Raw genomic sequence first — 16,389 nt, 5'->3', positions numbered from 1 at the left:
ATTTCCTTAGTTTTAATTTGTTATCCAATTTTTAGTTTTTTTATCTAATAAAACTTTAATTTTGTAGTCCTATCCATAGTTTGAGCGTTTCACCATAATTTTAATCTAAATCTCAAGTTCGAATCGTCTTTCCCTTCTATTTTTAATATTAAATATTTTTAAATTTTTGATTATTGCTATTAAGTTACCTAATATATAGTATTTTATTTTCTTATGTGGATTTCATTAACATGCCTCTTTATTTAATATCATAGTCTATTTATCCTTTAATATTATTATATAAATTGATGTATGATTTTTTAATCTTAAAATAAATATTTATTTTATTTAAAATTAATACCCAAACTTATCAAATTGTTTAAATTTATTAATAATATTTTTAATCATTATATATTTACTTTATTTTATTTTTTAAACTAATTTTTAGTATAAATAACCTCACATTATCTCTAATTTATTAATATTTTAATTTTTTAAATTTTTTTAATCTATTAAAATTCAGTTATGTGGCCTTATCCACATCATGACCATTTTTTATGATACTTAAAAAAACTTTTTTATATCAAATTTAAATAAGTTTTATCCTTTTTTGTTCTTTATGATAGAAATTTTAATTTTTTCTCTGTTTGTTTCTCATTTTGCTATTGAATACTTAATAGTATTAACGTTGTCATATGTTTTTTATTAGTTTTCTTGAATTTAATATCCACTTTTATCACATTCATTTAATTTTAATACAAATAATAAATAAAAATTATTTCAATAGTAACTTTGACTCTATTGCTCATATTCTTAAATATGAATTTTCTTATCATATTAAAAAGTCCCATCTCAAATTCAAATATATCTTATTCTTCTATGTTCTCCATTGGACCACATTTCCAAAAATCATCTTATACTTGCAAACTTAACCTAGCAATACTCAATTGAAATATTAATCGTAAAACTCTAATTGTTGCAACAATATTTTCACTATTATTTTTAAGAAATATTTATTTATGTATAAAATATTTATTGTCCGAATTGTCAACATTAATATATATATATATTAATGTTTAATTATTTTTCCTACCATAATTGAAATATACACAAAATTTAATTAAAGATACCTACAACAATGTATATTGCACCCATATAAGGTTAGATACAAAGTTTATACTAAATAAAGAATTACTATTTCAACTTAAAATTAATATGTAAGATACAAAACGAAAATTTAATTGATTCTTTCTCAGAAAAGGATACCTATCATATCTGAATTATGCACAAAATTTTAATTAAAGATACCTACAGTAATGTATATTGTACCAAAATAAGGTCAGTTACAAAACTTGATCAATTAATTAAAATTCGTCTCTACCATAATTTATTTTTCCCTACCATAATTATATAAAAAAATGTTAATTAAATTATACTACTAATAGAGATTTGTATCATAATTAAAAAATAATTCTTATTGAACTACTACTTCCATTAATTATGTTTCTATTTATAATTCAAAATTTTAATGTTGTATTAAAATTACCAAGTGATTTTTTTAATTTGGCACTTGGCTTAAGGTTATGCTTCACTGCTTTCATTTTAATATACTCAAGATAGATATAAGATATAGATTGTAAAGGGGAAAAAGCAAAAGAGAAAAGGATAACATAATTGTTCGGAATTACGCTGATTTGGCCCCTTCTGACCACCCAACACAAACCCTCACCCCTTTCTCTCTCTCTCTGCTCTCTCTCTCTCTCTCTGCAACAGTCTGTTGTTGTTCATAGCTTTGTATTCGAACCCTAAATCTCTCTCTCTCTCTTCGGCATTCAAATCCACATTAACTTCACTTCTCTCTTGTTTGCTCTTATCGATCTTGTTCTTATTCAATGGCCAAAAGCAAGCTCGATCTCCCGGACGATCTCCTTTCTTCCAAAGGTACTGCTCTTTATTGTCTATTTTTTGTTTTTAATTTTCATTTGTTTCGATTCAAAATGTCATTAATGCTATATATTAGGGTTTTATTGATCTGAGTTTAGTTGTACTTACTTTGCCGTTTGATTCTAGGGTTTCAGATCAGAATCAGACCCCCTTTTGCTGTGGTCTTTTAGGCTATCCTTCTGTAGTTATTTATTTATTTTGATTTGCTGCGTTAGATATTGAATCAATTTCTCTCTGTCAAATTAATTGCCTTGTTGAAATGAAGCGGACTTTTAACTAGTCCGGGGTTGAAGTATAGTTCGTTCATTGATGAAATCAATTTCTTTGCTTCTATTGGATTTTTGAATTCAAAGTATTGTGTTTTGCCTTAAAATATGGAGAATTCGGCAAAACTATGGGGAAGCAAGTGTGCTCAAATTGTACTCAGACCTTTTTGTTTGACTTACATTTGACTGTTTGGACGAGGCATTAGAAGATAAATGGATTTGAATTATAGTGTATATTCTTTTGTAGGACCCTGTTTGTTATCCCTTTTGCATTTTCTCACATCTGTGTCATGTTTCTCATTTTTGGTATGATTTGGCGCACAAGCTGGAAATTTATGTTCATTTTCATCTTGCCTTCTCTTCTTTTTTCTTTCTTTATTGGTGCCGGGAGGGGGGGTTGTTTTATTTCATTTTGTGGTTTCATGCTTTACATTTCTTAAGACACATCTGCAGGTAATTATGATGACAAGTCATTCTTGGTGTCGATTGACGATTCGAAAGGTAGTTCATTTCCCTTTTTAATTGTCTTTGCATGTGGGTTATGTATCTTTATCTGGGACTGTTGAATAGCTTCTTAGCTGCTTTACCATTCATGAGTTTGACCTTTTAATATGTACACGATATGCTGCTTATGTTGGTTGGCCTTTTCTTTAGATCAAGCAGTGGTGGACAGTAACATTCCTTTGTCTCCCCAGTGGCTTTATGTGAAACCAAGTGACTCTAAGATGGTGAGTTTGCATTTAAGATACTAATTATTCTTCTAGTTAACTGTTGGTCCTCTTGCTATGTAATACCTAATCACATGACACCAATCTTCAAAGGAGATCACTGTTGAGTCTAGATTTTTTTTTTTTTTTTGGAATTCTTTGGTGTCTTATAGTTGCCTCGGGCACTTTGCCTTTCCAAGAATTATTTTTGTAGTAACCTATTTTTTGGTAAATTAAGTATGTGAAGCTTAATATTATCCATTCTCAGGAAATTTTAAATTATTATTCTTTTATTATCAGTGTATATTATTCTCGGCAGATGGTTTAAAATTGGAGAAGTCAACACTTTGTGAGACCATGGAAAGAATTTGGTAGCATCTCAAGTAATGAAAACATCAACTTGGACCTAACTGTATGTGTAAGGTGTGATGAATATTAGAATGTGCTATAAAATAAGTTTTCCTTTCCCTTAGACACTCTCTAACTTTCAAAAGAAAAGGTAATCGGATACCCACTGTCCAAGTTAGTCTGAAAGCCCCTTGGATAATGAATTACTGTATTGTCAAGGTCGATAGCAGCCTGACTGGTGTGGAGATAATATTAAAGAAGCGAAGACACTGCCCACTAACCCTGCAATTTCAAGATGTCCGATCAATTTGTAAATTGTGTTTTTTGTGCTATATATTATGTAGTGGGTCTTTGGGAAGTGAATTACTTTGTTATTATGGTGCACACTCTGTGTGTCATCTTGTTTGATGCAGAGCGATATGTTATTACTGATAACCTAGCAGACTGAGGCATATACTTCAATCTTGCTATTAAAACATATATACTCGGTCTATTCAAGATGGAAGTGTTACACCTGTAATGGAGCACACGTGGGGTAAAATAGTGGCCTAGGCTTTTGATGACTTATTGATTTTGTGATATATATTATTTACAATCCATGGACTATAATAGGAATTGCTTTCTTCATGAATGTTCCTTCTTGACAGTGCTAACTTATTAAAAATTACATTTGGATATCTCACCATTGATTCTGCTCTTCAGACTATTGTATACAATAACTCGAAACTACCCCTTAAAATATTTCACAATTTAACTTTTGCTGTATTTTGCATTCCATGTTTCAGGGTTATGTTGGGTTGGTTACTGTCACTTATTTCCTTCTAGATCATTTTTGAGAAAATTCTCAATTACCATGTTGTGGCAGCTTCGGTTGTCTTAAACATATGGAGTTCTAACAATGTTCTCCACCTTCATGAACGATATTAGTCTACTTAAATATTTAAATTATTATCTTACTGCATTTGGATTTTCCATCTTCATTCTCTAGGTATTTCAAGTTTTGTTGGTTATACTTGTCCATGCTAGCTTCTCTACTGCTATTAGTTCTTCAACCGTAATCCTTTTTTTTTTGGGGTCAAACTCTATTTTGCACCACAGGAAATGCGTGCACCAAGTTCTCTCTCACTTGGAAGTTCTGCTGATTCAAATCAGAAGGATGCTTGGCGTTCAGATGTGCCTGATGAAAAAAAAGATTGGAGAAGACCCACAGCAGAGACGGAGAGTGGTCGCCGATGGCGTGAAGAAGAGAGGGAAACTGGCTTGCTTGGTAGAAGAGATCGTAGGAAACCAGATCGCCGTGCTGAAAATGCTCCTGCCAAAGAAACCACAGACGCTAGAGCTTTACCTGCTTCTGACAGATGGCACGATGTTAATAATCGCAATTTGGGGCATGACACAAGACGTGATACCAAGTGGTCCTCTAGGTGGGGTCCTGAAGACAAAGAAAAGGAAGCACGGAATGAGAGGAGGATAGATGTAGATAAGGACGAAGTTCATAATGAGGTTCAAACATTTGGTGCTAACCGTACTGTGTCCGAGCGGGAGTCGGATACTCGAGATAAGTGGAGACCACGGCATAGATTGGAGGGTAGCTCTGGTGCTCTTGGTTCCTATCGTGCTGCTCCAGGATTTGGAGGGGAGAAAGGAAGAGTCGAGGGGTCAAATGTGGGATTTACCATGGGGCGTGGGAGATCTAGCGTGGCCATTTTAAAACCTTCTGGGTGTGCAATTGGGGCTGCACAATTTGACAATTCTGTCCCTGGAAAACCAAGCATCTCAACTCACACATATTGTTATCCGCGGGGGAAGATTTTGGATATATACCGCAGGCAAAAGCTGGAGCAATCTTTTTGTAGCTTGCCTGTAAATATGGAAGAAGCACCCCCTATCACTCAACTAAGTATCACTGAACCATTAGCTTTTGTTGTTCCTGATTCTGCGGAGGAGGTGAGCTATGTGAATTACATTATTATTGGCACTCTTGCCTGCAGTTAATGATGAAGTTATTGATATTGATAACTTTAGCTTGTTAAATCTATCTTACAGGCCATCCTTAATGATATATGGCAAGGTAAAATTACTAGTAGTGGTGTGATGTACAATTCTTACAGAAAGGGCCGATCAACGGATAATGTTACAGGTAATTTTTCTTGATCGCTCTCATGTGGTGCTGCGTTGAGTGGAAGTCGTCCTTTCTGAATTTGTGTGTGTATTTTCCAGAAATAGGGGATGGCGAGTTTTCCGATGGAAAACAGGGCATTCTCTCTGCAGACATCATTGAGGAGACAGGGGATATGTTTCCAAAAACGTTAAACGATGTAGAAGAGTCAAATGTCAATAGCCTTTTCTGTGGAAATGATGTCAATGTCATATTGGGTGGTAAGTAAAGTATTTCACTTCATGTGTTTTAGAATTCTTTTAAGTGTTGCTTATCTGGATTGCTTTTCTTGTTGATCTGACAAAGCAATTTGTTGTCTCTCTAGAAGGGGATGCAAATCATGAAGTACAAAAAGAGAAAGTTTTTGAAGATATTGCTAGGGATGACACTTTGTTGACCAATAAGAGAGCTGACAACATAGGCAGCTTGAAAGATAGTAGTACTCAACTTGATCATTCTGAAATCAAGTTACCTGATTATGCAGCAACTAGGCACCCTCTCTTTGAGAGCATTGAACAGAATGTTGCTTTTGATGTCAATGCAAAGCTTCCCGATAATTCAAATTCTATATATATCATGCCCTCTGATATCAACAACTCAAGACACAGTGGTATTGAAAACCAATTAGAGAGGGATATCCCACCTGAGGAATTGAGTTTGTATTATTGTGATCCTCAGGGAGAAATTCAGGGACCATTTCTTGGAGTTGACATCATATCATGGTTTGAGCAAGGATTTTTTGGAACTGACTTACTGGTTCGTGTGGAAGGTGCTCCTGAGGATTCACCTTTCTACGAATTGGGTGACGTAATGCCGCATTTAAAATTTGGACATATGTATGCCAGTAATATGGATCTCCCTAAGGTTGATCAACCTGCTGTATTAGAGGGGAAGCTGGAGTCTGGTTTACGCAGTTCTGTTAGTGAGCTTTTTTCTTCAGCTCCCCTTGATGGATTAAGCTGGCCATCATCTGATTTTGATGGTCTTTCTGCACAGCGTTTTCAGTCAAAAGTACCTGATCTGTCATATTCTCAAAGTGAAGACTTTAATGAATTCGTTGGTCAAAATGAAGGTTTGTCAGCATTTTATCATTGAATTCCTGTTTTATTCCAGTAGAGGATTACTTCTTATAGAAAGAGGGCATCTCAATCCTTTTCCTCCCTATACAGTGCTAAGTTTTTGACGGTTGATATTTTTTGTGGATGACATCGTTTTCATAGCTGATTCTTTAAATATTCTTCTTCATTTGCAGAATCTTCGTTTCCAGGTAGACCCGGAAGTAGAGGCAATCCTATTGGAAAAACTTTGAGGGGCCCCACTGATCTTTCGAATACCAATCATCCCATTCCTAGTGAATTAATGGAGCCCGGGGCTCCGAGTCAGAAAGATAAAATGCACCCACTTGGTTTGTTATGGTCCGAGCTCGAAGGCACTTCAAGAAGGAATGATCAAATTCCAAATGTTCCTTTTAGCGGAGGTGGTCAGGATCAAATTCTAAACCCTGTAGCTGCAAGGGTTGCCCCTTTTGGTTCAAGGACCGAGTCAACTTCTACTGCAGAAATGTGGGATGCTTATAGAAGAAATGCTCCTTCTGACTTGAACTTATATCAAGATGCCATGGATGCTCACCGCTTGTCGCACATGGACCGGGAACCAAATCATTTTGAATTGGCAGAAAAGCTGTTCTCTCAGCAACTTCAACAACATCCACATAGTTTACTGTCTGCTCATAACAGCCACTTGAATGAAGCAATGCTGGAAAGAGGGGCAAGCCATAATTCAGTACACCACCCACAGGTTGCCAGTCAAATTGAGCAGGATTTGGAACGCGTTATGGCCCTTCAGCTGCAGCACCAGAGACAGCTGCAGCTTCAACAACATCAGCAAATGCAGCAACAGCAACAGTTCCATCAACAGCAGATGCTACTGAAAGAACAACAACAGTCTCATGCTAGACAGTTGCTTCTTGAACAATTGTTGCAGAGTCAAATGTCTGATACTAACCGTGCACAGTCACGTCTTGATGCTACAAGGCCTAACAATGCCCTGGAACAGGTTTTGATGAAGCAGCAAATTCTAACTGAACTACAACGCTCTCACCTTCATCCAAGACATACTGAACCATCAATTGAGCATCTCATTCAGGCTAAACTTGGTCAAATGCCACATCAAGGGCATCAAAATGATTTAATGGAGCTCGTATCACGAGCAAAACATGGACAGATGCACCCTTTGGCTCATCAAATTCTTCAGCAAGAACAATTGCATAGCAGGCAGTTGCCTGTTGGATTAAGGCAACAATTGGAAATGGAGGAAGACAGGCATTCTGGTTCTGTATGGCCTGTAGATGAAGCTGGTCAGTTTCTCCGAATCCCAACTGATGCTCATCGATCCAACTCTGGATTTGGACCATTAGATTTTTACCAACAGCAACAGGTGCCATCTCCCGAAGAACATTTAAGTCACCTTGAAAGGAATTTGTCTGTACAAGATAGATTCGCACATGGTCTCTATGACTCTGGATTATTGCCGTTTGAACGATCAATGTCATTACCAGTTGGTGGTCCTGGAGTAAAAATGGATGTTGCAAATCCACTTGTGCAGCAACAAAGTTTAGAAATGCAAGATCTGAATTCAAGAATGCATTCAGGTGCTCAGATGGCTGGGTTCTCAAATGATGTCTACTCGCAATCTCCTCACCAGCATTTGGTTCCGAACCAGTTTCATGCTTTGCATCCAGATACCATTGAAAAACATTGGTCTAAAAGCAACGGTCAGATACCTATGGATTGGATGGAATCTCGAATGAAGCAACTGAATCTCAATAGTGAAAGGGAAAAAAAGGATTTTGATGTCAAACAGGTTTCTGAAGATCCTAGTATGTGGATGTCAGCTGGTATGAATGATGACAGTTCAAAGCGATTGCTTTTGGAACTGCTTCATCCTAAATATGGCCAGCAGTCAACTGAGCAAGCAGAAATGCCCAATGGAATTTCACATGAGATACCGTCTGGTCATGTTCTTGGGACAAATTCAGCAAACCGCTCAATTAATCCCCTATTGAATCAGGATATGAGTCAAAACCAAACCTTCTCTGTAGGGTCGTTCGGTTCTACTTCAGGTATGCTACCACAGAGAGATCTTGTGGATGAGAGGTCCCATGTTCTTGCTGGTGGTGAAAGATTGTCCCACAAATCTCATTCTGGAGCGTTGGCTGAAGCTAATCCTCTCTTTTCTAGCATCAGTGATGCCTCCCAGGTATGATACCTGACTAGATGTGTTTAAATGTTGAGGTGATACAGCTGTGCTTAAATTTCAAGATGGTTTATGCAGAGGCACTCAGAGGCTCGAGAAAACACTGTCGAGCAAGCTGGTCTGACGGCTATAACAGGGGACATCCCAGTAAACATTCTCCGCAGGCCTACTTCACTTGGGACTGGAGGTTAGTGTTAGTCTGTCTTGTGCTCTATTTTCCTGGTTGGATTTTTTGTTTTTGTGGAGAAATGACAACTGTTTCAATCCGACTTCAGGTGGTAATGTTGGCTTGTATGATGACAAGATAGGTACAGGTGACTCTTTGCCAGAGGAACCTGCTAAGGAACGGTAAGGATTATCTCCTGCTTCTATCCGAGTAAAGGTCTAATTTTATTTTTGGCTTACCGTTTCCATGGTTAAACTTCTTTTAATTCTATTTGTATCAGGAATATGGTTATTTTTGTAAGCTTGTAACATAAGGGACACCAATGATCAATGGTTATTTATCCATTCTAGTAGTTTCTTCCTCTCCCATTAATAAAAAAATAAAAGAAAAAAGGTTTCCTCCTCTCATGAAATATGACATTCTTGTGTATGTATGCATTGGTGGACTACCAATCAGGTCTGTCTGGTATTGCTATATGAGATTATGTATGTGATATCATGAAGATTACCTTGGTAATGTTTGCATAATGCATCTGTTTGGTTCTTTTTTTTTTTTTTTTGGATAGAGTGTCTGCAATGACATCAAAAAGGCCAGAAAACATTTTGCTGAAGCGTCCACCTGTCTCGCGAGTGTCATCTAACCTGGAAGGGTTTTCTGAATTGACTTCTGATTCACTTGTTAGAGGGAAAAATCCTTCGAATGCCATGGTTTCTGAAGGTAGTTTATCTTTCTGCTTTTGTTGTTATTTATCTCTTGTATGGTCTGGATTTTTACTGTGGTCCCAACCTGTATTGCACCTTGAAGATGTGGGCGGAATATACTAGTAGTATTGGTCTGCTTTTCCATCATGCCTCTAGTTCTTTCCACCAGCAGTTGCTAATGCCTTTCATTTTAACACCTTTAATTTTTTCCATTAGGGGGGAAAGTAGAAGTTGGAGGTAACACAGCAAATCAAGCCGCTGACATAGTGACACCTGGAAAGAAAGATGTGCGCTTTCGGCGAACTGCCTCATGTAGTGATTCTGATGTTTCTGAGACATCATTCAGTGACATGGTTAAGAGTAGTGCGAAGAAGCCAACAGCCCAGGAGGCTCATGCTTCAGAATCATCAGATGGAACACAGGGTGCCCGTAGCGGCAGCAAGAAAAAAGGGAAGAAAGGAAGACAAATCGATCCAGCTCTTCTTGGATTCAAGGTCACAAGCAATCGCATCATGATGGGTGAGATACAGCGGATAGAAGATTAGTGGCTGTACAGTTGTAACTTATTTTTTGTCCCAATTAATTCTCTTGCTGTACAGATTTTTTAAGTCCCTGTAAAGTTCTCTCTCACCATTCTTTAGTTTTTTTTCTTCCCCTTTTTCACCAATCTGCATCCCATTAGAGTAGGGTTGACTGGATGTAGCTTGTGTCAGAAATGATAACCAGTTGGTTGGGATAAGGTAGGAAAAAGCTTGTATAGATTGTATCTTTACGGATCAAATGTAACATAATGTGTCCTAAATCCTAGTAAGTGTATATTGTTTCCAGCCTGTTAGTTTTGTTGCCTTGTTCATTTTAAATACTCAGCCGTGAATTGTGATATAAAATCTTCCTGGCCCACAGTGAGGCATGTTAAGGTTGATTTGTGCCGTAAAAGCAAGTGAAGTTGTAGCAAAGCTAATGCTAACCCTGGCGCATGCATACTACTATAGTACTATGTATCATTGAAAACGATTTGAAGCATGAAATGCAATTAGAGCCAACCCTGGCGCATGCATACTACTATAGTAAAGTACAATAACATATCGCTGGCTTAGTTTAACTAAAAAAAATGAGGCATCCAGGCTGCATTTTGGGGGGGGGGGGAGTCCAATCGGCATGAAAGGCTTTTTCTGATTTTTAAGGAACTTGTTTTCCTAGAGAAAATGTTGTGGACCAAACATGGGAAAGCTGAAACTGCTTATGCATTTAATGAGTTGGTTATACTATATACCATAGATGTATTGTTTGTGCCTCCAAGAAAAGAGGTTATAGCAGTAATGCTTACAAAGCTAGTCTTCTTTGCTCTGCTAAAGTACAACTAAGGTTTCCATGACGCGTTTGGAACTCATCAACCTGTTATTTCCAGTTATGTTTGTAGTCAACAAGTTACTACAGAACTCCATTTTCCATCAAAGAGCTGCATAATTGTTTTACCCAAGATCCACTCAGTGGCAACAGGAGGTAAATGTCCCTGCTTAGCAAGAAGATGAACTGCTTCTCTTGCTTCTTTATACCCGCACTCGGGAACAACATAGGGAAAGTCACTGTAGCATGTAAATAGATTCGGATTCAGATACACCCGATAACATTTAGCAATCTATTTAGAAGTTCTAAGGTTGATGTGCAATGAACAATTATGATGGTGATTTATTACCTTCCCCACATAACACGGTGTGCACCATAACTGGAGACTAGTTGGGCTAGAACTTGAGACAAGTCCTCATATGGATACCGATTTCTTGACACTCTGAACAGAGCACTGAATTTTACGTATACCTGTCACGCACAATGCAAATACTATCTCAGATACTAGGAAGAGATTTGTCAATAATACTTCAGAATAATGTTAAAAACAGTCAAATTATCTTCCAGCTCTTATTTTTGGTATGGAAAAGATCAGAACTAGAGAATAAATGCTGTGTGCAATGTATCTTAAAAAAGGATGATTACTGATTAGGCAGGTATCAGGCTAAAGTCAAAAAGAGAGTTTCAGTGCCTTGAGCCCAACTATAAAGGTTTAAAATCTTGAGAATGTTGCGAGCAAAGAACATCTTAATTGGTTAGTTTTTGTTTAGACAGATTTAGTTGTCTTCTGCAGGATCCAGAGCAGATGCTAAATATTCAACTAAGTGTAGACTAAAGAAATCCAGTATGACTTTCAGCAAAAGTTACCTGTGGGAATCTTGAAAGCTTTAACAGTTCTGAGAAACTTGGACTTTCTTCATCATTGCTACAAGACATTCAGGCAAATCACCTAACGTTATTCTCTATTCTCACCAACGAATGACAATTCAGAAAAAAACTTCAGCGATGACTTACTTTGGGGGCTTACAGAAAGCCAGATGATCAAGCAGAACAACAGTGGAGGGAAATTCTGTGCACAGTTCCTCAATTTCTTGCAAATGCAAATCCAGACCCTGAAAGAATCCATCTTAGTGTCATCTCATAGTCTACTATTCATTATTGTAGACGCAGAATGAGAACTTCATGGGAAAACATTGAGTTGAACAATGCTCTCCTCAACTGAAGAGCTTGTAATAGTACCACGGATACACAGTTTATGGCACATTATTACTTCAGAGTTTTATGTATTTCCTGAAGAGTTGAATGCTAGTAGTACCTTCATACACATGAAACCAACTGGAACTCCAAGCTCTCCAGCCTTAGAGAATAATGCCTTTCCGATTTCATTTGTCATCTGCTAAAAGACTCAACATGGTTAGTGGCAATTACCAAAAACAAGTCCACCCAGTTCAGCGTTACATCACTCTTAGAATTTGAAGGTATAACCAAGTACAAGACTTATCAGGTATGTATCTGATTTTCTTCTAATTTCTGGTTGGATATGTGTTCTCTTTGCATCTAGTTAACCATAAAGGAAGGAACGTATGGTTAAAAGAAAACTTCATAGGTTCTTCCAACATAATGAATCTTTTAAAGAGTTTAATGCCTCATACTCTGATAAACTTCATTGGCAATACTAAGGTCCACGGCAAAGTAAACTCTGAGATCAATATTACGGAAGGAAAGATTCTGAAACTCTGAGATCAATATTACGGAAGGAAAGATTCTGCATCAAGATTGATACCTTTTCACCAGTAGGCCAAAGATACGGATTAAAGCGAACAGCACGATAACCATCCTAGAATGAGTGGTATCTTTTGTCAACATAATACCCAAATAATGAAAACACTAATATCTATAAATATGAGTTACCAAACCTTTAAAACCAGATCTTCAAGCTGCTTTATTCCGCTCCCATCTTTTGCTGGATTTGCGAGGCAACAACCGACGAATTTTGATGGAAACTTCTTCAGCACACTGGATAAAAGTAATTATGCATAAGGCAGACAATCTCTCAAGTCAATATGACTGCTACCAAGTACCAACAGAAGATAATTAACCAACTAGAAGACCGAAGAATACACAAATAATACATTTGTACTCGCAGTTTAAGGGAAGGAGAAAAAAGAGGGTAAATAACATCTGGTGCAATATCCTCGATAGTTGAAAGACATATGTACAGATGTTAGTTTGGAATAGCCATTTGCTACTATTAGTAATGTATTGAAAACAAGCATCTTAGTGAAGACAATTGACAAATCTTCTATTATATACTACTTAAGGAACAACTTCATTCGCCGAAACCTGGAAATCTACTTCTTATACATAAAAGAAAAAGCTGAAAATTCAATATAGTGAAGAGAGAAATGAAATGACCTGGTAACATAAGAATGATCAAACTTGTGATTAATGGGTTGAACAATAAGTGCTCCATCCACACCTGCTTCTTCCATACGCTGCTAGAAACATAAACATTTGAAGGGATTTCAAATGTTGGTACAATGAAAGCATTGTGACAATCAACACTCAACAGTGACAACAAGAGAAGCATCTTTGGTATGTCGGAAGTATTTTCAACGGAAATGTTTTGCCTTAGAAAGTCATTTTCTGGATCACTTTCAAATGCTTCGTTGGATACTAAAATAGGTGATATATTATGATCATCCAAGGTGAGGAATGATATTTTTGAGCATTAAAAGTTGACACCGATTACCAAGTGTTGGATATGAAATAACCATTAGGCGTTTGATATTTATAAAAGGAAGAATTTGAAGCCATTTTTCCTCTTTCCATAAATATTATTCTTAAAGAATACATTTTAACAATTCAAGATAACCAAACCTAGAAAATGATATATCAAGGAAATCATTTTTAAAGGAAATACTTTTCCCCACACCAAACCATGTAGAAGTAACTTTCAATTTGGTAATCTTGGAGAAAACATTTGCAACAATGAAAAACTAGAACATGATTTATCACGGATAATACTAATCTAAAGATAAAAATTGCATTCGTACCAAACAAACCCAAAAGAAGAAAAACATAAAGAGGCATCTACAACATTAACAGTTGATCATTCATAATATGAAAAAAGTGAAGCCTTTAGGAGGTACCTCCAGCAGGTAATCGACATGACCAGGCAAACTAGGCACTTGGCCAGGAAAATAAGGGTACTTTTCTGCAGCCTAACAAATTCCAAAGAAACACACATTAATTAATTAATTCCTCATACTTCAACGAAATCTGCCAAACAAAAAAAGTATAAAATCTGGTGGTATGTACCTCTTGTGGGGATGCCCAGACATGCAAATGTGAGTCAATGATTTTGCTCATTATTTGTGTCTCTCTCTGATCACCTTGACTGCTTGTTAAGGGTCTTACTCTTGAATGTTTTCTTTGGCTTGATACAAAAACCCAAGGCCAGTTGAAGCTATTTAGAGAAGGAAATGGAGTCCATATCAATGCCAAAGGCTTTAGTGAGTCCACTCTCACTACTCCCATTTCTCTTGCTTCTCTGGTTCTCAATCCTAGCCGAGACCGCATGGAAATTATTGCCTCAACTGTAATATTAATTTATATAAATCTGCTGACAAGCATTTTCCATAATGGTGTCGTGGTGTAGTTGGTTATCACGTCAGTCTAACACACTGAAGGTCTCCGGTTCGAGTCCGGGCGATGCCATGATTTTTGGTTGCTTACCTTTCTTTCCTGTATCTTTATTTTTCTATTCGGATATACAATAGTTATACGATGCAATTGTATAACATAATTTTTTTTAGCTTCTATACATATTAGCTTAATTGCAATGCCGACGGTAACTTTTGAAAAAAAATAATAATGTACAAGCACGCATTAATTATAATACTAACAAAGTATTAACTTATAAAAAGATAAATGACATATTACAATACGTTAAAGTGTTAGATAATGAGCTAAGAAAAATTATTTCTACTACCCCTATTAAGTTACTAAAAGGTACTGCAAGTAAACATGTGTAATTTTCTTTTGTGAAAATGTTTCACAAGTTATTAAAAGTGTAATAATTATTCCTTCAAAGTTTACTAGAGTTCCCGAGTTCAAACTCTAAGGGTCTGTTTGGAAAGCCACCAGCTAATTGGAAATAGTGTAATTATTAGGGTAGTAATTATACAACTGTAACGATCCGACCGATCGCTTTGAGTGTTGTAGCACCGTTCCCCCATTTACTGCTTATTCCATGCTCAATTGTTGTTAGGTGACTTGCCGGGGTGGTTGGTTTGGTTCCGGAAATGTTTCAGAATGGATTGGGATACTTATTCCCAAGGTTGGAAGCCTAAATTGAAAGAGTTGACCGGATGTTGACTTATGTGTAAATGGCTTCGGAATGGAGTTTTGACGGTTCCGATAGCCCCGTAGGGTGATTTTAGAGTGTGTCCGAATAGTGATTTGGAGTTCCGTAAGTGATTTTGGCTTGAAATGGTGAAAGTTGAAAAAATGGAAGTTTGGAGAATTGAGAAACTTGGCTGAGAGTTGACTTTGTGGTTACCGAGCTCGAATTTGGTTCCGGAAGTTGAAATAGGTCTGCTGTATCATTTATGAACTGTGTACAAAATTTGAGGTCAATCGGAGTTGATTTGATAGATTTCGGCATTGATTGTAGAAGTTGGAATTTCTTAGTTTTCATTAGTTTTGAATTGGAGTGCGATTCGTGTTTTTGATGTTGTTTGATGTGATTTGAGGCCTCGACTAAGTTTGTATTGTATTTTAGAACTTGTTGTTATGTTTGGTTGAGGTCCCGGGGGCCTTGGGTGGATTCCGGATGGTTAACGGATCAAAAGTTAGACTTGAAGTATTGTTGAGATTTTTGCCTTCTGTTGTGATCGCACCTGTGAGGGGATTAACCGCAGGTGCGACGCCGCAGGTGCGGCTGAAGTGGCATAGAAGCGGAGCTGGGGCTTCCCTGGGGTGTGTCGCAGGTGCGAGGAAACTTCCGCATCTATGAGCCCGCAGATGCGAGCAAGGCTCCGCAGATGCGGAGAATGTGGAAGTGAAGCTGTCTTCGCAGAAGCAGTCTGCTGGTCGCAGAAGCGCCTCTGCAGGTGCGGATCTTGGAGCGTAGGTGCAAACCTTGTGGACTTAAGTGAATTTCTGCAGAAGTGGAGTTTTTATCACAAAAGCGATTCTGCATGTGCGTAGTTTGAGGCCGCAGAAGCGGAAGGACCTGGGCAGTGTTTAAATTCAAGGGTTCAGAGATTTTTAATCATTTTGGACTTTGCAAGCTCGGATAAGGCAATTTTTGAGAGCAGTTTCGAGTGATTTCATGAGGTAAGCCATTTTTAATTATTTTTATTCAATATTATTGATTATATATTGAATTTCTCACCTAGTTTATATGTTTTTAAGGTGGAATTTTGGGAGTTTTGGTCTAGGGATTGGGTATCATCAGCTGAATATTCGTGCTTTGGATGTTCCAAAGACGACTTTTTGGACTAAATATGGC

General features: G+C 37.1%; 2 protein-coding genes and 1 non-coding gene across 6 annotated transcripts; 2 read left to right on the top strand and 1 right to left on the bottom strand.

Annotated features, from left to right (window-relative positions):
* The first annotated feature begins 1,615 nt into the window (after positions 1–1,615).
* LOC104239698 (protein ESSENTIAL FOR POTEXVIRUS ACCUMULATION 1-like) lies at positions 1,616–10,359 on the top strand. 4 transcript variants are annotated; one of them, XM_009794409.2, is made up of 12 exons: positions 1,616–1,920; positions 2,643–2,690; positions 2,844–2,917; positions 4,343–5,191; positions 5,291–5,384; positions 5,465–5,623; positions 5,728–6,474; positions 6,655–8,660; positions 8,736–8,844; positions 8,933–9,005; positions 9,389–9,540; positions 9,741–10,359. In XM_009794409.2, the coding sequence occupies exons 1-12, from the start codon at positions 1,872–1,874 to the stop codon at positions 10,067–10,069; spliced, it is 4,689 nt and encodes a 1,562-aa protein (XP_009792711.1). In that variant the 5' UTR covers positions 1,616–1,871; the 3' UTR covers positions 10,070–10,359. The 4 variants fall into 4 exon arrangements, with proteins under 4 accessions (XP_009792711.1, XP_009792709.1, XP_070018918.1 ...); XM_009794407.2 differs by having other exon boundaries at positions 1,676–1,920; positions 2,631–2,690; XM_070162817.1 differs by having other exon boundaries at positions 1,711–1,920; positions 5,731–6,474.
* A 387-nt stretch (positions 10,360–10,746) lies between these two features.
* On the bottom strand, positions 10,747–14,440 carry LOC104239697 (uncharacterized). Its single transcript, XM_009794406.2, has 10 exons — positions 14,193–14,440; positions 14,024–14,095; positions 13,287–13,366; positions 12,788–12,887; positions 12,655–12,708; positions 12,187–12,264; positions 11,886–11,983; positions 11,739–11,796; positions 11,221–11,342; positions 10,747–11,110 (listed from the first exon to the last, which is right to left on the bottom strand). Exons 1-10 carry the CDS (start codon positions 14,409–14,411, stop codon positions 10,945–10,947), a joined length of 1,047 nt encoding a protein of 348 aa, XP_009792708.1. The 5' UTR covers positions 14,412–14,440; the 3' UTR covers positions 10,747–10,944.
* A 77-nt stretch (positions 14,441–14,517) lies between these two features.
* On the top strand, positions 14,518–14,591 carry TRNAV-AAC (transfer RNA valine (anticodon AAC)). The gene has a single exon. It is a non-coding gene; the product is annotated as a tRNA-Val (tRNA).
* The last annotated feature ends 1,798 nt before the right edge of the window (positions 14,592–16,389 follow it).

Source organism: Nicotiana sylvestris, chromosome 11 (assembly GCF_000393655.2).
Source record: "Nicotiana sylvestris chromosome 11, ASM39365v2, whole genome shotgun sequence".
NCBI classification, from domain to species: domain Eukaryota; kingdom Viridiplantae; phylum Streptophyta; class Magnoliopsida; order Solanales; family Solanaceae; genus Nicotiana; species Nicotiana sylvestris.
The sequence above is the reverse complement of the archived record's forward strand: the minus strand, read 5'-3'. Positions and strand labels throughout refer to the sequence as shown.